This window comes from Coregonus clupeaformis, chromosome 24, assembly GCF_020615455.1.
Source record: "Coregonus clupeaformis isolate EN_2021a chromosome 24, ASM2061545v1, whole genome shotgun sequence".
In the NCBI taxonomy this organism is placed as follows: Eukaryota; Metazoa; Chordata; class Actinopteri; order Salmoniformes; family Salmonidae; genus Coregonus; species Coregonus clupeaformis.
In genome coordinates, this window is record NC_059215.1 from 13,087,931 (window position 1) to 13,105,463 (window position 17,533).

Consider the following 17,533-nt stretch of genomic DNA (forward strand, 5'->3'; position numbering starts at 1 on the left):
GCGAGCAAGTCTCCATTGACGTAAACAAAAATAACATTCTTTAAAACATATTTAGACTATCCGGATATCCGAAAAAATATGATATTATTTGAATACTGAAATAATTTCAAATGCCCATCCTTACATCATATACAACACCAATAGATAGCAACTGGGGCATAGCTTACCGCTGGGCTTCGGGGTTTGATCAGTGGGACCAGGTACATGCTCTTCTACATAAAGAAGTGATATTTGGGTTAACACACACACAGGAAACTGACGTTAGATAAAACAAATCAAAAGAATGTAGTGAAAGAATGAGGTGGTGTTGGTGGTAGAGCTCGGCGATATGGAAAAAAATATCCATATTGCGATGCATTTCCTGAATTTATGTGATAACGATCAATAGAACAATAAGTTAACAATGTGTAACTGTTTTTTACAAAATATTATTATTATCATCAATCTTTAAACTACTAGTTTGATGGTTGAAGCCATCAATTGTCCGATTAACAAATCACCCATATTAGCAAAAATGTCATTTCAAACTCCACATTTCTCTAGTAAAGACTACTTTTCGAAATGAACGATATCAGCAAAATACCTGCGATAAGTGATCGGTATGGTGGGTGTAGAGAATTAAGTTTATCATTCCAGATCTAGTTAGTGGCATGGCATACTAGTGAACAAACTAGTGTTACATTTCAACACATCCAATAGTTTATTTCCGTGTTAGAGGTAGGCCAAGAGCTCACATAACTCAAGATAGGGTTCAGCCGTTTGTGAGGACAGAGTGATGATTACTTCATGCATTTGATATGGGTTGTTTTTCTCCATGACTACTTGACATGTACTTTGTTACATATTCAGATCACAATCCATCCTTTGTTTCAGGTGAAGGAGAGTCTGATGGAGAAAAGCCACCATAAACTACCACTGGATGCCAATCAGATTCAATTTGAATGTATAATTCAAGTGTCAATGAAAGTGTAGACAAGCATATCTCTTTGGACACAAATTACTAGGGGAATTTAGTGAGCATATTAGGCTGAGTATACTTCACAGAACCAATGATGATTCTGCACCTCAGCCACAGACTATGACATGTAACTTGGTGTTGAGGTCCTTCCAAAGCCTCAGACAGACACCACTGGGTTATTGTATTACCACAAAGGATCAAAGGTTAGGCTAATACAATGAGTTAAGGTGTTAGGTGCCAAAGTGTTAGCATAATATCTTCTCTCTATCAACACTAAAACATGTGAATTCAGGTCATTCAGCTGTACAACAGGCACTCTCTGATTTCCTGTAGGTTAGGTAATGCTATGGAGAAGAGCATGAGGGGTCAGAAGCAAAGCCATTGCTAGGCTATGTACAGTACCCTGAGTGTACAACACATTGAGTTGCACCCCCTTTTGCCCTCAGCATAGATTCTACAAGCTGTCGAAAGCGTTCCACAGGGATGCTGGTCCATGTTGACTCCAATGCTTCCCACAGTTGTGTCAAGTTGGCTGGTGGACCATTCTTGATACACATGGGAAACTGTTGAGCGTGAAAACGCAGTAGCGTCTGGCACCTACTACCATACCCCATTCGAAAGGCACTTAAATTAATGTGTCTTGCCAATTCACCATCTGAATTGCACACTTACACAATCTATGTCTCAAGGCTTAAAAATCCTTCTTTAACCGGTCTCCTCCCCTTCATCTACACTGATTGAAGTGGATTTAACAGGTGACATCAATAAGGGATCCCATCTAGTACCAGGTCAGACCCCCCGTTGCCTCCAGAACAGCCTGAATCATTCGGGGCATTCAACAAGGTGTCGGAAACATTTCACAGGGATGTTGTTCCATGACGACGCGATGGCATCTCGCAGTTGCTGCAGATTGGACGGCGGTACATTCATGCTGCGAACAGCCCGTTCCATTTCATCCCAAGGGTGCTCTATTGGGTTGAGGTCTGGGGAATGCTCAGGCCACTCAAGTAAACTGAACTCGTCATGTTCCAGGCAATGTTTTTCCACTCCTCAATTGTCCAGTGTTGGTGATCACGTGACCACTTGAGCCTCCTCTTCTTGTTTTTAGCTGATAGCAGTGAAACCCGGTGTGGTCTTCTGATGCAATAGCCCATCCCTGACCAGGATCGACGAGTTGTGCGTTCCGAGTTGCAGTTCTGCACACCACTGTTGTACTGTTTCATTATTTGTCTGTTTGTGGCCTGCATGTTAGCTTGCACGATTCTTGCCATTCTCCTTCGACCTCCCTCATCAACAAGCTGTTTTCGCCCACAGGACTGCCGCTGACTGGATGTTTTTTTGCTTTTCCCACCATTCTCGGTAAACCCTAGACACTGTCGTGCGTGAAAAGCCCAGTGTGTGAAAAGCCCGGCTGCTGTTTCTTAGATACTGGATCCGGAGTGCCTGGCACTGATGATCATACAACGCTCAGTCGCATAGGTCACTCGTTTAGCCCATTCTAATGTTCAATTAAATAGTCACTGAATGCCTCGATATCTGATTTATATAGCAAGCCATGGCCACGTGACTCACTGTCTGTAGGAGCGATCCTTTTTCGTGAACGGGTGGTGTACCTAATAAACTGACTGAGTATATACACTTGAAGTCGGAAGTTTACATACACTTAGGTTGGAGTCATTAAAACTTGTTTTTCAACTACTCCACAAATGTCTTGTTAACAAACTATAGTTTTGGCAAGTTGGTTAGGACATCTACTTTGTGCATGACACAAGTAATTTTTCCAACATTTGTTGACAGACAGATTATTTCACTTATAATTCACTGTATCACAATTCCAGTGGGTCAGAAGTTTACAAATACTAAGTTCATTGTGCCTTTAAACAGCTTGGAAAATTCCAGAAAATGATGTCATGGCTTTAGAAGCTTCTGATAGGCTAATGGACATCATTTGAGTAAATTGGAGGTGTACCTGTGGATGTATTTCAAGGCCTACCTTCAAACGCAGTGACTCTTTGCTTGACATCATGGGAAAATCAAAAGAAATCAGCCAAGACATCAGAAAAAAAAATAGTAGACCTCCACAAGTCTGCTTCATCCTTGGGAGCAATTTACAAACACATGAAGGTACCACGTTCATCTGCACAAGCAATAGTACGCAAGTATAAACACCATGGGACCACACAGCCATCATACCGCTCAGGAATGAGACGCGTTCTGTGTCCTAGAGATGAACGTACTTTGGTGCGAAAAGTGCAAATAGATCCCAGAACAACAGCAAAGGACCTTGCAAAGATGTTGGAGGAAACACGTACAAAAGTATATATCCACAGTAAAACAAGTCCTATAATCAACATAACCTGAAAGGCCGCTCAGCAAGGAAGAAGTCACTGCTCCAAAACAGCCATAAAAAAGCCAGACTACAGTTTGCAACTGCACATGGGAACAAAGATCGTACTTTTTTGAGAAATGTCCTTTGGTCTGATGAAACAAAAATATAACTGTTTGGCCATAATGACCATCGTTATGTTTGGAGGAAAAAGGCGGGAGCTTGTAAGCCAAAGAACACTATCCCAACCGTGAGGCACGGGGGTGGCAGCATCATGTTGTGGGGCTGCTTTGCTGCAGGAGGGACTGGTGCACTTCACAAAATAGATGGCATGAGGAAGGAAAATTATGTGGATATATTGAAGCAACATCTCAAGACATCAGTCAGGAAGTTAAAGCTTGGTCGCAAAAGGGTTTTCCAAATGAACAATGACCCCAAGCATACTTCCAAAGTTGTGGCAAAATGGCTTAAGGACAACAAAGTCAAGGTATTGGAGTGGCCATCACAAAGCCCTGACCTCAATCGTATAGAAGATTTGTGTGCAGAACTGAAAAAGCGTGTACGAGCAAGGAGGCCTACAAACCTGACTCAGTTACACCAGCTCTGTCAGGAGGAATGGGCCAAAATTCACCCAACTTATTGTGGGAAGCTTGTGGAAGGCTACCCGAAACGTTTGACCCAAGTTAAACAATTTAAAGGCAATGCTACCAAATACTAATTGAGTGCATGTAAACTTCTGACCCACTGGGAATGTGATGAAAGAAATAAAAGCTGAAATAAAGAATTCTCTACTATATTTCTGACATTTCACATTCTTAAAATAAAGTGGTGATGTGATCCTAGCGGACCTAAAACAGGGAATTTTTACTAGGATTAAATGTCAGGAATTGTGAAAAACTGAGTTCAAATGTATTTGGCTAAGGTGTATGTAAACTTCCGACTTCAACTGTGTGTGTGTGTGTGTGATATATATATATATAAATAAATAAATAAATAACATTAGATTAGGATTGTGCCAAGCAGTATCAAAATGCTCTTAACGTGGACTATGGTTCTCTTTGTAGTAGCTGCAGTAGTGGTAGTGGGGGGCTTTGTTGTAGTCAGAAGGGCTATAAAGACATTACATATAATTAGGCCACTAACTATTCTTGTCCGGTCTGTCAAAACACTTTACTGTTGTGATCCCTCAAATGCTTTAGTCAGCCAGTGTGGTCTGAGGAGTAGAATGGTGTTGGACCAGACAGCTAGTCAATCACTCATAACATGTAAAAAGGGAAAATAAATACTTGAGGTTGCTATGCACAGGCATGTATATGGTGAAAAATAACAATTAGCATGAACATTAACACACACACACCATATTTTCTTCTCCACACTTCACCACTGCAGATTAGAGCACAACCGCAGTTATGATCAGTTATGAAGAGTTTTGATTTAGGCACAAGCACAGAACTGTTAAAGTTATTGTTATTTTCACTTGACATGCTCCTTCAGATTACTAACCTTCACATACAGGAACTCTGCCATCCCAGCCTCCGTCCATACAGGTCCTTACATCGCTGCCCACAAGAATATAGCTGAAAAATAGAAAGATTAGACAATATGAGACAGTTTTTGGAGCTTAGCTTTTAGGACAACAAGGGTTACAACAGAGAGCTCTGATCAAAATAGTAACGACAGATAATATGCCAAACATTTTTAAAAAACATTTTGTTTAACTTTTAGGGAAGTTTGAGTAAGGCCTATTTGGAAATCACAAAATTAGGCCTACAAATGGACAGCTTTGTGAAACATGACAGTTGCCATGTTAACTCTAAGAAATCACATCTAACACTCAAGAAAGCATTGGGGGGGCGGCAAATAGCCTTGCACTGACCCAGTGTTACAGGTAGCAACAACCTTGTCGCCAAACAAGATCCCCTCAGAGAGATCATAATGGCCGTTCATCACTTCTCCTGGGGAGCCACACGACTTCCCTGAAACAACCATAGAGAAAACCAGTCAGACTTTCAAAATGACAGTGGCAAAGAGTTGAATGTTAGGTCCGAATTCCAGGCTAGTATTTCAAGAAGATCTATGGATGGGCAATGAATATATCAAGTTGCGAGTGGGTAACTAAAAACTGGAAACATTTACAAGAATATGGCATAACTTTTCAGAACAAAAACAAAGACAATTATATTACTTTCGCATATCAGTTTCACTTCACTCCACACGCCAGCAGAACAGGTGACTGTATGAGACCCTCCTGCACTGACATATCCAATTGCACAGTCAAAAGTGACTTTTGCTCCGTCTACAAATGTCTCTTGAGCGATGAAGGCATCTGACAAAACCATGTTTGGCCCTCCTATGGGTTTGGTGCAGCTTTGAGCTGAAAGAGGTGGAGACAAAATGGAGTTAATGTTAATGACCAAGGTGAACAAATACAGGAGACAACACCTTCAATTCAACCCATAAACTGTAGTAGTGTAAGCTTCACACCACCGTCTGTAGACAGAGATGCAAAGAAATAGGATTCTGATCCCTCAAATGCTTTAGTCAGCCAGTGTGGTCTGAGGAGTAGAATGGTGTTGGACCGGATAGCTAGTCAATCACTCATAAAGTGTAAAAAGGGAAAATAAATACTTGAGGTTGCTATGCACAGGCATGCATATGGTGAAAAATATCAATTAGCATGAACATTAACACACATACCATATTTTCTAATCAAAAAAGCCTCAATGTGTTTATACGAGTTGAGGTCAATTCCATTAAAAAATACAGTTTGCTGACACATTGGTCCACTGTTCCTACACACCAAATGATACACAAAATATCTGAGCTAAAATATAGGCCAAAGTGTGTTAAATAAACACTGAAATCAGTCTTACCTTTGCATGTAGGGAAAGGAGTTGACCAGCCTTCTATTTCACAGGTCAGAGTGGCTTGTCCCTCCATCTCATATCCAGCGTTGCACTTATATGTCACAAAAGACTTGTACGTATAGGGGGGACGGCCTTCAATCCGAACGCCATTGTCAACAACAGGAGGAAGACATGAGACCACTGCAGACATAAACAAAGAGAGATGTCATTAGCTACTGTTTTGAGGTGAACAATGTGACCCAAGTATATTATTTATTGGTTTTAGACTACTTGAAGCAATAAACAATGTTGTTATAGTTACCCATTTATGAATCCTGCAACTAATCATTATCTAACAAATAAATAGGGTAGATTCTATTGTAAACCACTTCCTCTGAGCTTAATGTTGCATCATGGTTTTTAGAATAGGCCTACACATTATCCATGTTTTAGACTGCTTGCTTAGCCTGTTTCATGCACATCTGTGCTTATGTTCCATTTTATTAGGCTAGATACTGTGATATTTACACATTTCTTTCAGAGGAGGTAATCTGGAACATGCTCACGATTGTGTGGTGGAGGAAAAAAGTGGAGCCCATTTAGATTTGATCAGTGTAAGCCACATGTTTCAAACTCAGTCCATGGAGGGCCGTGTATCTGCGGGTTTTCACTCCTCCATTGTACTTGATTGATGAATTAAGATCACTAATTAGTAAGGAACTCCTCTCACCTGGTTGTCTAGGTCTTAATTGAAAGGAAAAACCAAAAACCATCAGACACTAGGCCCTCCATGGAATGAGTTTGACACCCCTGTTGTAAGCAGTTCATGTGAGCAGTTCTATATTTTGTTAACAACCATACTTAGAATGGGAAAAAAGGCAAGCTTTCAACGTACTTTTACACTCAGGTGGAGCTGGCTGGAATTCTCCATTCTCCAAGCAGGTTATGGATTTAGTTCCAACCAGAGTGTAATCCTTCTCACAGCCATATTGCACTACACTTCCATAGTGATACGTCTCTTCAGGTGGGACAACAGGCACACCGTTGAAAATGGTGGGGGGCTTTCCACACTTCACCACTGCAGATTAGAGCACAACCGCAGTTATGATCAGTTATGAAGAGTTTTGATTTAGGCACAAGCACAGAACTGTTAAAGTTATTGTTATTTTCACTTGACATGCTCCTTCAGATGACTAACCTTCACATAAAGGAACTCTGCCATCCCAGCCTCCGTCCATACAGTTCCTTACACCACTGCCCACAAGCATATAGCTGAAAAATAGAAAGATTAGACAATATGAGACAGTTTTTGGAGCTTTGCTTTTAGGACAACAAGGGTTACAACAGAGAGCTCTGATCAAAATAGTAACGACAGATAATATGCCAAACATTTAAAAAAAACATTTTGTTTAACTTTTAGGGAAGTTTGAGTAAGGCCTATTTGGAAATCACAAAATTAGGCCTACAAATGGACAGCTTTGTGAAACATGACAGTTGCCATGTTAACTCTAAGAAATCACATCTAACACTCAAGAAAGAATTCGGGGGGAGGGAAGCAAATAGCCTTGCACTGACCCAGTGTTACAGGTAGCAACAACCTTGTCGCCAAACAAGATCCCCTCAGAGAGATCAAAATCGCCGTTCATCACTTCTCCTGGGGAGCCACACGACTTCCCTGACACAACCATAGAGAAAACCAGTCAGACTTTCAAAATGACAGAGTGGCAAAGAGTTGAATGTTAGCACAAAACAGGTCCGAATTCCAGGCTAGTATTTCAAGAAGATCTATGGATGGGCAATGAATATATCAAGTTGCGAGTGGGTAACTAAAAACTGGAAACATTTACAAGAATATGGCATAACTTTTCAGAACAAAAACAAAGACAATTATATTACTTTCGCATATCAGTTTCACTTCACTCCACACGCCAGCAGTACAGGTGACTGATCGAGACCCTCCTGCACGGATATATCCAATTGCACAGTCAAAGGTGACTTTTGCTCTGTCTACAAATGTCTCATGAGTGATTAAGGCATCTGACAAAACCATGTTTGGCCCTCCTATGGGTTTGGTGCAGTTTTGAGCTGAAAGAGGTGGAGACAAAATGGAGTTAATGTTAATGACCAAGGTGAACAAATACAGGAGACAACACCGTCAATTCAACCCATAAACTGTAGTAGTGTAAGCTTCAAACCACCGTCTGTAGACAGAGATGCAAAGAAATAGGATTCTGATTCTATACAGATATGACCCCACCTTGAATAGTGAGAAACATCAAGGCCAGCTGGACCATCCATATCGTCAAGGACCAACAGACGTTAGAGGGCTGCATGACGTCTTCTTTTCCTGTAACAAGCAGCAGCACACAATTTCCTGGATTGGTTGGTTTGCTTGTACTGTAACGTTTTGCCAGATCCCCACCTAAGCGGATGAACTTCTCACAATATCCACTAGCTGACTAAACTCACTGATTTACGATGGAGCTGAGCGGCGACTAGTGTGCGGACAGGAGCTTTTTGAATGAAGTTTTTATCAAAAACGACAGATTTCAGAACCCAAAGAATAGCACCTGTGATTTTATGTGACGCTGGTGCTTTAGTCCACACACTAGTTGCCGCTCAACTCCATTGTAAAACGTGGAGTTGAGTTTGATCGGCTAGATAAATATCCACTTGCCTCAATCACACTGTTGACAAGGAAATACACATATTACTCACAATAAGGTTTCCCTAAGGGTGGTCAGATAGATAACCTAGCTAGTAGATCAAGTTAGCTAGCTAGCTGGTAACGTTAACGTTACTGGACTCGGACACAACAAGGCCAAAAACGTACTGATAAGGAGCCTACAGTTATTCCTTACTCATTACATTTACATTTTAGTCATTTAGCAGACGTTCTTATCCAGAGCGACTTACAGTTTTTTAGTGAGTGCCTACATTTTCATACTGGCCCCCCGTGGGAATCGAACCCACAACCCTGGCGTTGCAAACGCCATGCTCTACCAACTGAGCTACAGGGCACTACTACATTAAAGGAGTAGTTCACTATTTTAGATCAATGTTAGATGGATCCTCACCCTGAAAGTAGTCTATGGGCCAGGGGAAACTAATCCATGGTTCAGTTCTCTTTATACAGCCATTACAAACTTCAGCTAACATCAGCCACCGCTAGCTAAAAATCAATAAAAGTGATGGGGGCATGTGAGCATGTTGTTGTTTTATGGCCAAATCACCTTTAAGTTACAGTACCAGTCAAAAGTTTGGACACACCTACTCATTCAAGGGTTTTTCTTTATTTATTTTTTTACAATTTTCTACATTGTAGGATAGTAGTGAAGACATCAAAACTATGAAATAACACATGGAATCATGTAGTAACCAAAAGTGTTAAACAAATCCAAATATATTTTATATTTGAGATTCTTCAAAGTAGCCACCCTTTGCCTTGACAGCTTTGCACACTCTTGGCATTCTCTCAACCAGCTTCACCAGGAATGCTTTTCCAAGTCTTGAAGGAGTTCCCACATATGTTGAGCACCTGTTAGCTGCTTTTCCTTCACTCTGCTGTCCAACTCATCCCAAACAATCTCAATTGGGTTGAGGTCAGGTGATTGTGGATGCCAGGTCTTCTGATGTAGCACTCAATCACTCTCCTTCTTGGTCAAATAGCCCTTACACAGCCTGGAGGTGTGTTGGGTCATTGTCCTGTTGAAAAACAAATGATAGTCCCACAAAGCCCAAATCAGATGGGATAGCGTATCGCTGCAGAATGCTGTGGTAGCCATGCTGGTTAAATGTGCCTTGAATTAAATCACTGACAGTGTCACCAGCAAAGCACCCCCACACCATCACACCTACTCCTCCATGCTTCACGGTGGGAACCACACATGCGGAGATCATCCGTTCACCTACTCTGCGTCTCACAAAGACACAGTGGTTGGATCCAAAAATCACAAAGGACCAAAGGACAGATTTCCACCGGTCTAATGTCTATTGCTCGTGTTTGTTGGCCCAAGCAAGTCTCTTCTTATTATTGGTGTCCTTTAGTAGTGGTTTCTTTGCAGCAATTCGACCATGAAGGCCTGATTCACACAGTCTCCTCTGAACTGTTGATGTTGAGATGGGTCTGTTACTTGAACTATGTGAAGCATTTATTTGGGCTGCAATTTCTGAGGCTGGTAACTCTAATGAACGTATCCTTGCAGCAGAGGTAACTCTGGGTCTTCCTTTCCTGTGGCGGTCCTCATGAGAGCCAGTTTCATCATAAAGGTTTTTGCAACTGCACTTGAAGAAACTTTCAAAGTTCTTGAAATGTTCTGGATTGACTGACCTTCATGTCTTAAAGTAATGATGGACAGTCGTTACTCTTTGCTTATTTGAGCTGTTCTTGCCATAATATGGACTTGGTCTTTTACCAAATAGGGCTATCTTCTGTATACCACCCCTACCTTGTCGCAACACAACTGATTGGCTCAAACGCATTCGGAAGGAAATAAATTCCACAAATTAACTTTTAACAAGACACCTGTTAATTGAAATGCATTCCAGGTGACTACCTCATGAAGCTGGTTGAGAGAATGCCAAGAGTGTGCAACGCTGTCATCAAGGCAAAGGGTGGCTACTTTGAAGAATCTCAAATATATTTTGCTTTGTTTAACACTTTTTTAGTTACTACATGATTCCATATGTGTTATTTCATAGTTTTGATGTCTTCACTATTATTATACAAAGTAGAAAATAGTAAAAACAAAGAAAAACCCTTGAAAGAGTAGGTGTGTCCAAACGTTTGACTAGTACTGTATATAAAAATAAAGCTAATTTCCAGTGTCTGTGTTTAAATGTTAAAAGGTGAATCAGCAGTTACTACATCCATTTTTGGATACACATATATTATTTTTCTGAATCAATGGGTAGATATCATCATTTAATGTATAAGTAAAAAAATGTATAACTTATAAATGCCTCATGAGCTTAGTTTAACTTTTATTCTCTATCAGAACCCAAAATACAACATTGTTTTACTCCAATGTTTGTAAAAAAAAACAAAAAAAAAACTGTAAAGCCTGAAAACATGGTTAAAACTATCATTTTTTTACCATGGATGGTCAGTCCATGCATCCATAACTCCGTCTATACATTTTAGTGGTTACATTTCTCCAGCCCCATCCCAGCTTTTTACCAAAACTGTGACGTGAGACCACCGCTGATTGGCCCTTGAAGTCTTTTTTTTACTTTGGCAGATAATGTTACCCATCTTAAGAAGGTTTTCATAATTAATTTCTTTTTAATTCCTGAGTTCAGTCTCAACCCTGCCCCACCTATCCTACGCCAATTGCTGGACTTTCACATAGAGGTTACTAGGTCACGCCCAGTTCAAACCACATTTGAAATTAAACCACATTTGTTTATAAAATGTTCTGCCTTGCAATAATAAATATATAAAATAACAAAAAATAAACAGCAAAATACTTAGATTGTAAATTTTTTTTAAATAACAATCTATCAAAATGATATTAAGTACTATAATGGTATTTATTAACATAATATTATTACAAAAATAGTTAAGTGTTCTAGGCTACCCTACCCTAGAATGAGGGTTAGGGGTTAAGGCTAAAATAGGTTATAGGTAGGTTTAGGGTTTCTGTATAGCACGTTGTGACATCTGCGTATATAAAAAGGCCTTTATAAATACATTTGATTGATTGTTAGGTTTAGGGTTTAAGGCAAAAAACAGTAAGGTTTATAGCTCTCGTGCTCCTCCCTGTGGCCTTGTGGGTACTACATACCTCATTCGCTACACTTGCTAAACTCCTAATCTGAGGTAGCAACTGCGTCAGATCTACAAATCAATGAGCTAGACCTATCCATTTGGTTTGCGACTCCGTGAACCTGCACAGCATTCGCTCAATTCGATGCCTACGAAAATCGGCCATCTTGAAAAATTGGACATGTGTTTTGTTTAGGGGAAACGAATTGTCTATCAGGTGATGTCCCTGGGGTCTGAGCAAGCAAATCGAGGAATCCGCACTTGTTTGAAATGGAAAACCGTCGCGGGAGCTATTGATAAAGAAGAACATCAAGACGAAGCAGCTGCTTTACAAGTGGGATGCACTGTTGAGCGCTACATTCCGAGGGGTTCGTGCTGATTGTATGGAGATTGTAACAGCCGGTTAAATGGCGTCCCTTGACAAGGCAAGAACAAGATGTACAGTGGCCTCCAAAATTACTGGCACCCCTGACTGGCAATGCACAAACAATACTTTAATAAATATAAACAATATAATTATAGAGATAAAATCAAAATACCAACATGTGAGAAATACTGTACTATATTAATGTTCCAATGGAACCCACCAAAATCATTTATTGAACCAGGAATTAAATTCCACTTATTTAAGTGTCTAGGTCTTAAGGAACCATATTGAGCCATTACATTACTTCCTGTTTCACTAGGGTATAAAAATGAGGTAACACGCATGCAACATCCCTTTGTCATCCAACACCATGAAGAAAACAAAAGAACTGGCAGTTCAAAAGAGACAGATGGTTGTAGACCTTCATAAATCTGGTAATGGCTACAAGAAGATCCACAAACGATTGAATTTACCACTGAGCACTGTCATGGCAATCATTAAAACATTTAAAATATATGGAACAGTTGAAAACCTCACAGGTAGAGGACGCAAATGCATTTTGCCCCCCAGGATAGGGAGGAGGATGGTGAGAGAAGCAACAAAATCCCCAAGAATCACTGTGAAAGAATTGCAGGCCTTGGTGGCGTCTTGGGATCACCAGGTTTCAAAAAGCACCATCAGACGCCACCTCCACAACCACATGCTCTTTGGAAGGGTTGCCAGAAGAAAGCCCTTTCTGACCCCAAGACACAGACGCAAGCACTTGGAGTTTGCCAAACGTCATTTAAATTATGACTGGAAGAAGGTGCTCTGGTCAGATGAGACCAAAATTGAACGTTTTGGTCAGATACAGCATCGGCATGTTTGGCGTCGAAACAGAGATGCATACAAGGAGAGGCACCTCATACCCACGGTGAAATATGGTGGTGGGTCAGTGATGTTTTGGGGCTGTTTTAATTCCAGAGGTCCAGGGGCACTGGTTAAGATTGATGGCATAATGAATTCCACCAAGTATCAGGCAATTTTGACCGACAATCTGGTTGCCTCTGCCAGAAGGCTGGGACTTGGCCGTAGGTGGACTTTCCAACAAGACAATGACCCAAAACATACCTCAAGATCCACACAGAAATGGTTCTGTGACAACAAAATCAATGTTCTGCCATGGACATCTCAGTCGCCGGACCTCAATCCAATCGAAAATCTGTGGGCTGAGTTGAAGAGGGCAGTTGATAAGCGCAAACCCAAGAATGTGAAGGATCTTGAAAGGATCTGCATAGAAGAATGGTCCAAAATACCTCCAAATGTGTTCCTTAACCTTGTCAAACATTACAGGAAAAGACTCCATGCTGTTAACCTTGCCAGAGGTGGTTACACTAAGTACTAAATGAGGAGTGCCAATAATTATGAAACCTTGATGTTGGTTACATTTATTTTGTATTGAATAATTGTATGATTTTGGCAGGTTCCATTGAAACATTAATAAAGTACAGTATTTCTCACGTTGGTATTTTGAGTTTCTCTATAATTATATTGTTTATATTTTTTAAAGTATTGTTTGTGCATTGCCAGTCAGGGGTGCCAGTAATTTTGGAGCCCACTGTATGTAAGGAGAAGTGCAATATTATCTATCATAAGGAGACTTACACTTGGAATACGGAGGAGGAATGGAGGGAAAAAGAGAGGCAGAGGAGGTCTAAGAGAAAGAGGGAGAAAGAGGGTCTGCTTGAGTCGGTTAAAAATTGTGGGGAAAAGGGAGATGGTTTGTTAAAGTAGAATGGTATAAAGTGTAAGCAGAGTGAGCTGAAGACAGGAAAAATTGAAGTGAATGAGGGCGAAGTATTGGAGGTGGTATGTGTGGTGAAGTTCTCGGAGCCCGAGGCTTGCACCGAGGGTCAGGATAAAGATGAGTCTGTGACAGTAGGAGTGACGTATTTGGAAAAAGTGGACCCTTACCTTTTGGCTGATCCATTTGTGGTTTCAGGGTGGGTGAAAACAGAGTTGGGCGCTGTGTAATCGGTGAGGGTAACCAGAAGTGGTATTGTGATAATTGTTTCTGCTGGTCAGAGGGAGCAGGCGCTCCGTGTTAAACGACTGGGGGCAAGAGATGTGAATTGTTTTGCTCTCGGGAAAAGAGTGACAATGAAAGGAGTGATTACTGGGGTAGCGGTAAATGTGAAAGCTGACCAACTGAAGGGGAAGATTCCCGTTGTTTGTGATGCTCGTCGTTTGGTGCGACGCAGACAGGGTGGCGTGAGTGGAGAAACAGAAGAGTCATTGTCTGTCCTTTTGAGTTTTGATGTTGAGTCTTTGTCCGACAAAGTGATGTTAGGATATACAAGTTATCCTGTACGAGCTTTTGTGCCGAATACATTACATTGTTACAGGTGCCAAGCTTATGGGCATGTGGCAGCAGTGTGTAGGAGGGAGGTTCCTAGGTGTAAGAAGTGTGCAGAAGGGCATGAGACAAAGGAATGTGTAGCACTGGGGAAAGTAGTGGTATGTGTTAATTGTAGGGGTGCCCATGGGGCTGGGGATCAGAAATGTCTCAACAACAGGTTATGGTCAATAATATCAAAGGCTGCACTGAAATCTAACAATACAGCTCCCACAATCTTCTTATTATCAATTTCTTTCAACCAATCATTAGTAATTTGTGTCAGTGCAGTACATGTTGAGTGCCCTTCCCTATAAGCGTGCTGAAAGTCTGTTAATTTGTTTACAGAGAAATAACATTGTATTTGGTCAAACACCATTTTTTCCAACAGTTTGCTAAGTGCTGGCAGCAAGCTTATAGGTCTGCTGTTAGAACCAGTAAAGGCCGCTTTACCATTCTTGGGTAGTGGAATTACTTTGGCTTCCCTCCAGGCCTGAGGACAAATACTTTCCTCTAGGCTCAGATTAAAGATATGACAGATAGGAGTGGCTAGAGTCAGCTACCATCCTCAGTAGCTTTCCATCTAAGTTGTCAATTCCAGGAAGTTTGTCATTATTGATTGATAACAATACTTTTCCCACCTCTCCCACACTAACTTTACAAAATTCAAACTTGCAATACTATTCTTTCATCATTTTTTTTTTTTTATGCATGAATACGATGGCTCACTGTTCATTGTTGGTATTTCCTGCCTAAGTTTGCCCACTTTGCCAATGAAGTAATCATTAAAATAACTGGCAACATCAAACGGTTTTGTGATGAATAAGCCATCTGATTCGATGAAAGATGGAGTTGAAATTGTCTTTCTGCCCATAATTTCATTTAAAGTACTGCAATGTTTTTTTCCATCATTCTATATATCATTGATCTTGGCTTCATAATACAGTTTCTTCTTCTTTTTGTTGAGTTTAGTCACATCATTTCTCAATTTGCAGTAAGTCAACCAGTCAGATGTGCAGCCAGACTTATTAGCCACTCCTTTTGCCCCATCTCTTTCAACCATACAGTTTTTCAAATAGCGGAGTATGTTTTTTTAATGTTTTTTTTGTGTGAGTGTAGTGTTTGATGGTAGGGTATTTGTTATATTTATTTCTTATTTTATTTGTTTTTTTCCCAAGCAAATTATAAGGGAGTTATACTCCAGTCTAGTAGGTGGCGGTAATGCAATATTTATTGGATGTCAACCGCCGTTAAACCTCATCGAAGAAGAAGCGTTTTGTTTCGCTTTTACAAGATGGTTAACCATGACCAGAAAATGTTTAACGTTTGCATTTTGGGTCACCACAATGTTTACCCTGGCGAACAGTGATCTTGCACACAAAGTAGCCATAACCTTGTTAATAATAGTTACCTGAGGTAAGCCTACACGTTTAACGCGGAGAGGTCTCATTGTGACGCAGAACAATGGGCTGGGAATAGAACGTTCGGAAGGCGAGTTGGTGCCACGGTGCTCAATAGAACTAATAGGGGCTGGCAGAGTGAAAAACGCCCTAAGAAAATGCCTGTTTTTTCGCGATTACTTCAAATCTACGGCAAGCAGCTGGGACATATGGTAATATTATTTAAAAAATGGGCTCCATGTCAGATGCAATGAAGTAGTTTTATCAGGAAAAAATGTTAAAAGTTTCATGTGTCCAGCCTATACATAGGTAGCTACACCGCCCACAGTCGTCGCAACCCAACTCCACCGTGATGCAATTTGCTCGTAACCCATCTACAGCTAATGGTAAAACAGCTAACGCGTTAGCAGCTAGCAACTAATTAACCAGGCTAGCAAACGTTAGCCAAATAAATATTATGTATCTACTGCGTTACCCAGCTAAGTTATTTAGTGTATTGGGGCCCTGTTGCGGGAGTATTTTCGTGATTTTATTGAAAATAGTTAAGCAATAACGCACCAGGGGTGTGGCATATGATATGGCCAATAGAGAGCAATAGTAAGGGCGTCTTGTAGGCGCCAACTCCGCCATCGTTCGTTGGAAACTACCTATAGACAGAGAGGAAGAGGTTAACTGTGTTTGTAAATTTACTCTGCCAGAGTGTGCTCTGGGCATTCGTAAATTCAGAGCGTCGTCAGATTGTCCGTTTGTAAATTCAGAGGGTTTTCGCGCTCTGTGACTTGTCGTCTTTGCTCAACTACATTGATGTGTAGTTTGAGAAAAACTCGGATATTGTAGCTGGATCAGCTTGTACCATGTTAGCGTGTATTCCTTGCTAGTACTTTCTATACTAATGATAATCAATGGTATTTGGAAAAGTCTTACCTTATTGTTCAAACGGTGTGTCAACTAACTCGCTGCTCTTCTTCTTCTTCAGTTGGGTTTATCGGCGGTTAGCATCCAACGTTATGGTGCATTACCGCCACCTACTGTGCGGGCCAGAGACAGGGAGAAACTAAATCCGTCCTGCCAGCCTAACTCACTGTTCTTGCTGTGGCTTCTTCTTCTTCAGTGGGGTTTATCGGCGGTTGGCATCCAACGTTATGGTGCATTACCGCCACCTACTGTACTGGAGTGTGTGCCAGAGACCGGGAGAAACTAAATCCTACCTGCCAGCCCCGTTGCTCTTAAAAAAGATAACAAAATATTTGAGACTATATCTAATAAAACGTTCTACTCAATATACTCTTTAAACTAATTTCCTGTATCCCCTTCTCCCTCATACTAGATCTCATCCTCTCTCTTTCCCTCTGATACTGCCAACACTGTAGCAATACATGCTCCACGGGCTCTGTTTCCTGACAACAATCACACTTTCCTGTTGGATGCTTTCCTATCACATTTCATGTCTTATTCAACTGGCTGTGTCCCACCCTTAATCTTCTAAAAATAACCT

The 17,533-nt window shown here is 40.9% G+C and overlaps 1 protein-coding gene and 1 long non-coding RNA gene across 4 annotated transcripts in view; both read right to left on the reverse strand.

The window, feature by feature from the left end:
* LOC121538007 (complement receptor type 1) overlaps nucleotides 1–17,533 on the reverse strand; it is a 137,256-nt gene that overhangs the window by 4,058 nt on the left and 115,665 nt on the right. For 2 of the 3 annotated variants that reach the window (XM_045207042.1, XM_045207041.1), the window contains exons 11-16: nucleotides 7,026–7,208; nucleotides 6,158–6,331; nucleotides 5,470–5,658; nucleotides 5,161–5,260; nucleotides 4,788–4,861; nucleotides 168–212 (exon numbers count right to left, since the gene is read on the reverse strand). In XM_045207042.1, coding sequence (XP_045062977.1) covers nucleotides 168–212; nucleotides 4,788–4,861; nucleotides 5,161–5,260; nucleotides 5,470–5,658; nucleotides 6,158–6,331; nucleotides 7,026–7,208 — 765 coding nt within the window. The remainder of the gene's footprint in view (nucleotides 1–167; nucleotides 213–4,787; nucleotides 4,862–5,160; nucleotides 5,261–5,469; nucleotides 5,659–6,157; nucleotides 6,332–7,025; nucleotides 7,209–17,533) is intronic. The other variant, XM_045207046.1, reaches the window with a different exon arrangement.
* On the reverse strand, nucleotides 16,596–17,122 carry LOC121538011. Its single transcript, XR_005995166.1, has 2 exons — nucleotides 16,963–17,122; nucleotides 16,596–16,685 (listed from the first exon to the last, which is right to left on the reverse strand). It is a non-coding gene; the product is annotated as an uncharacterized LOC121538011 (long non-coding RNA).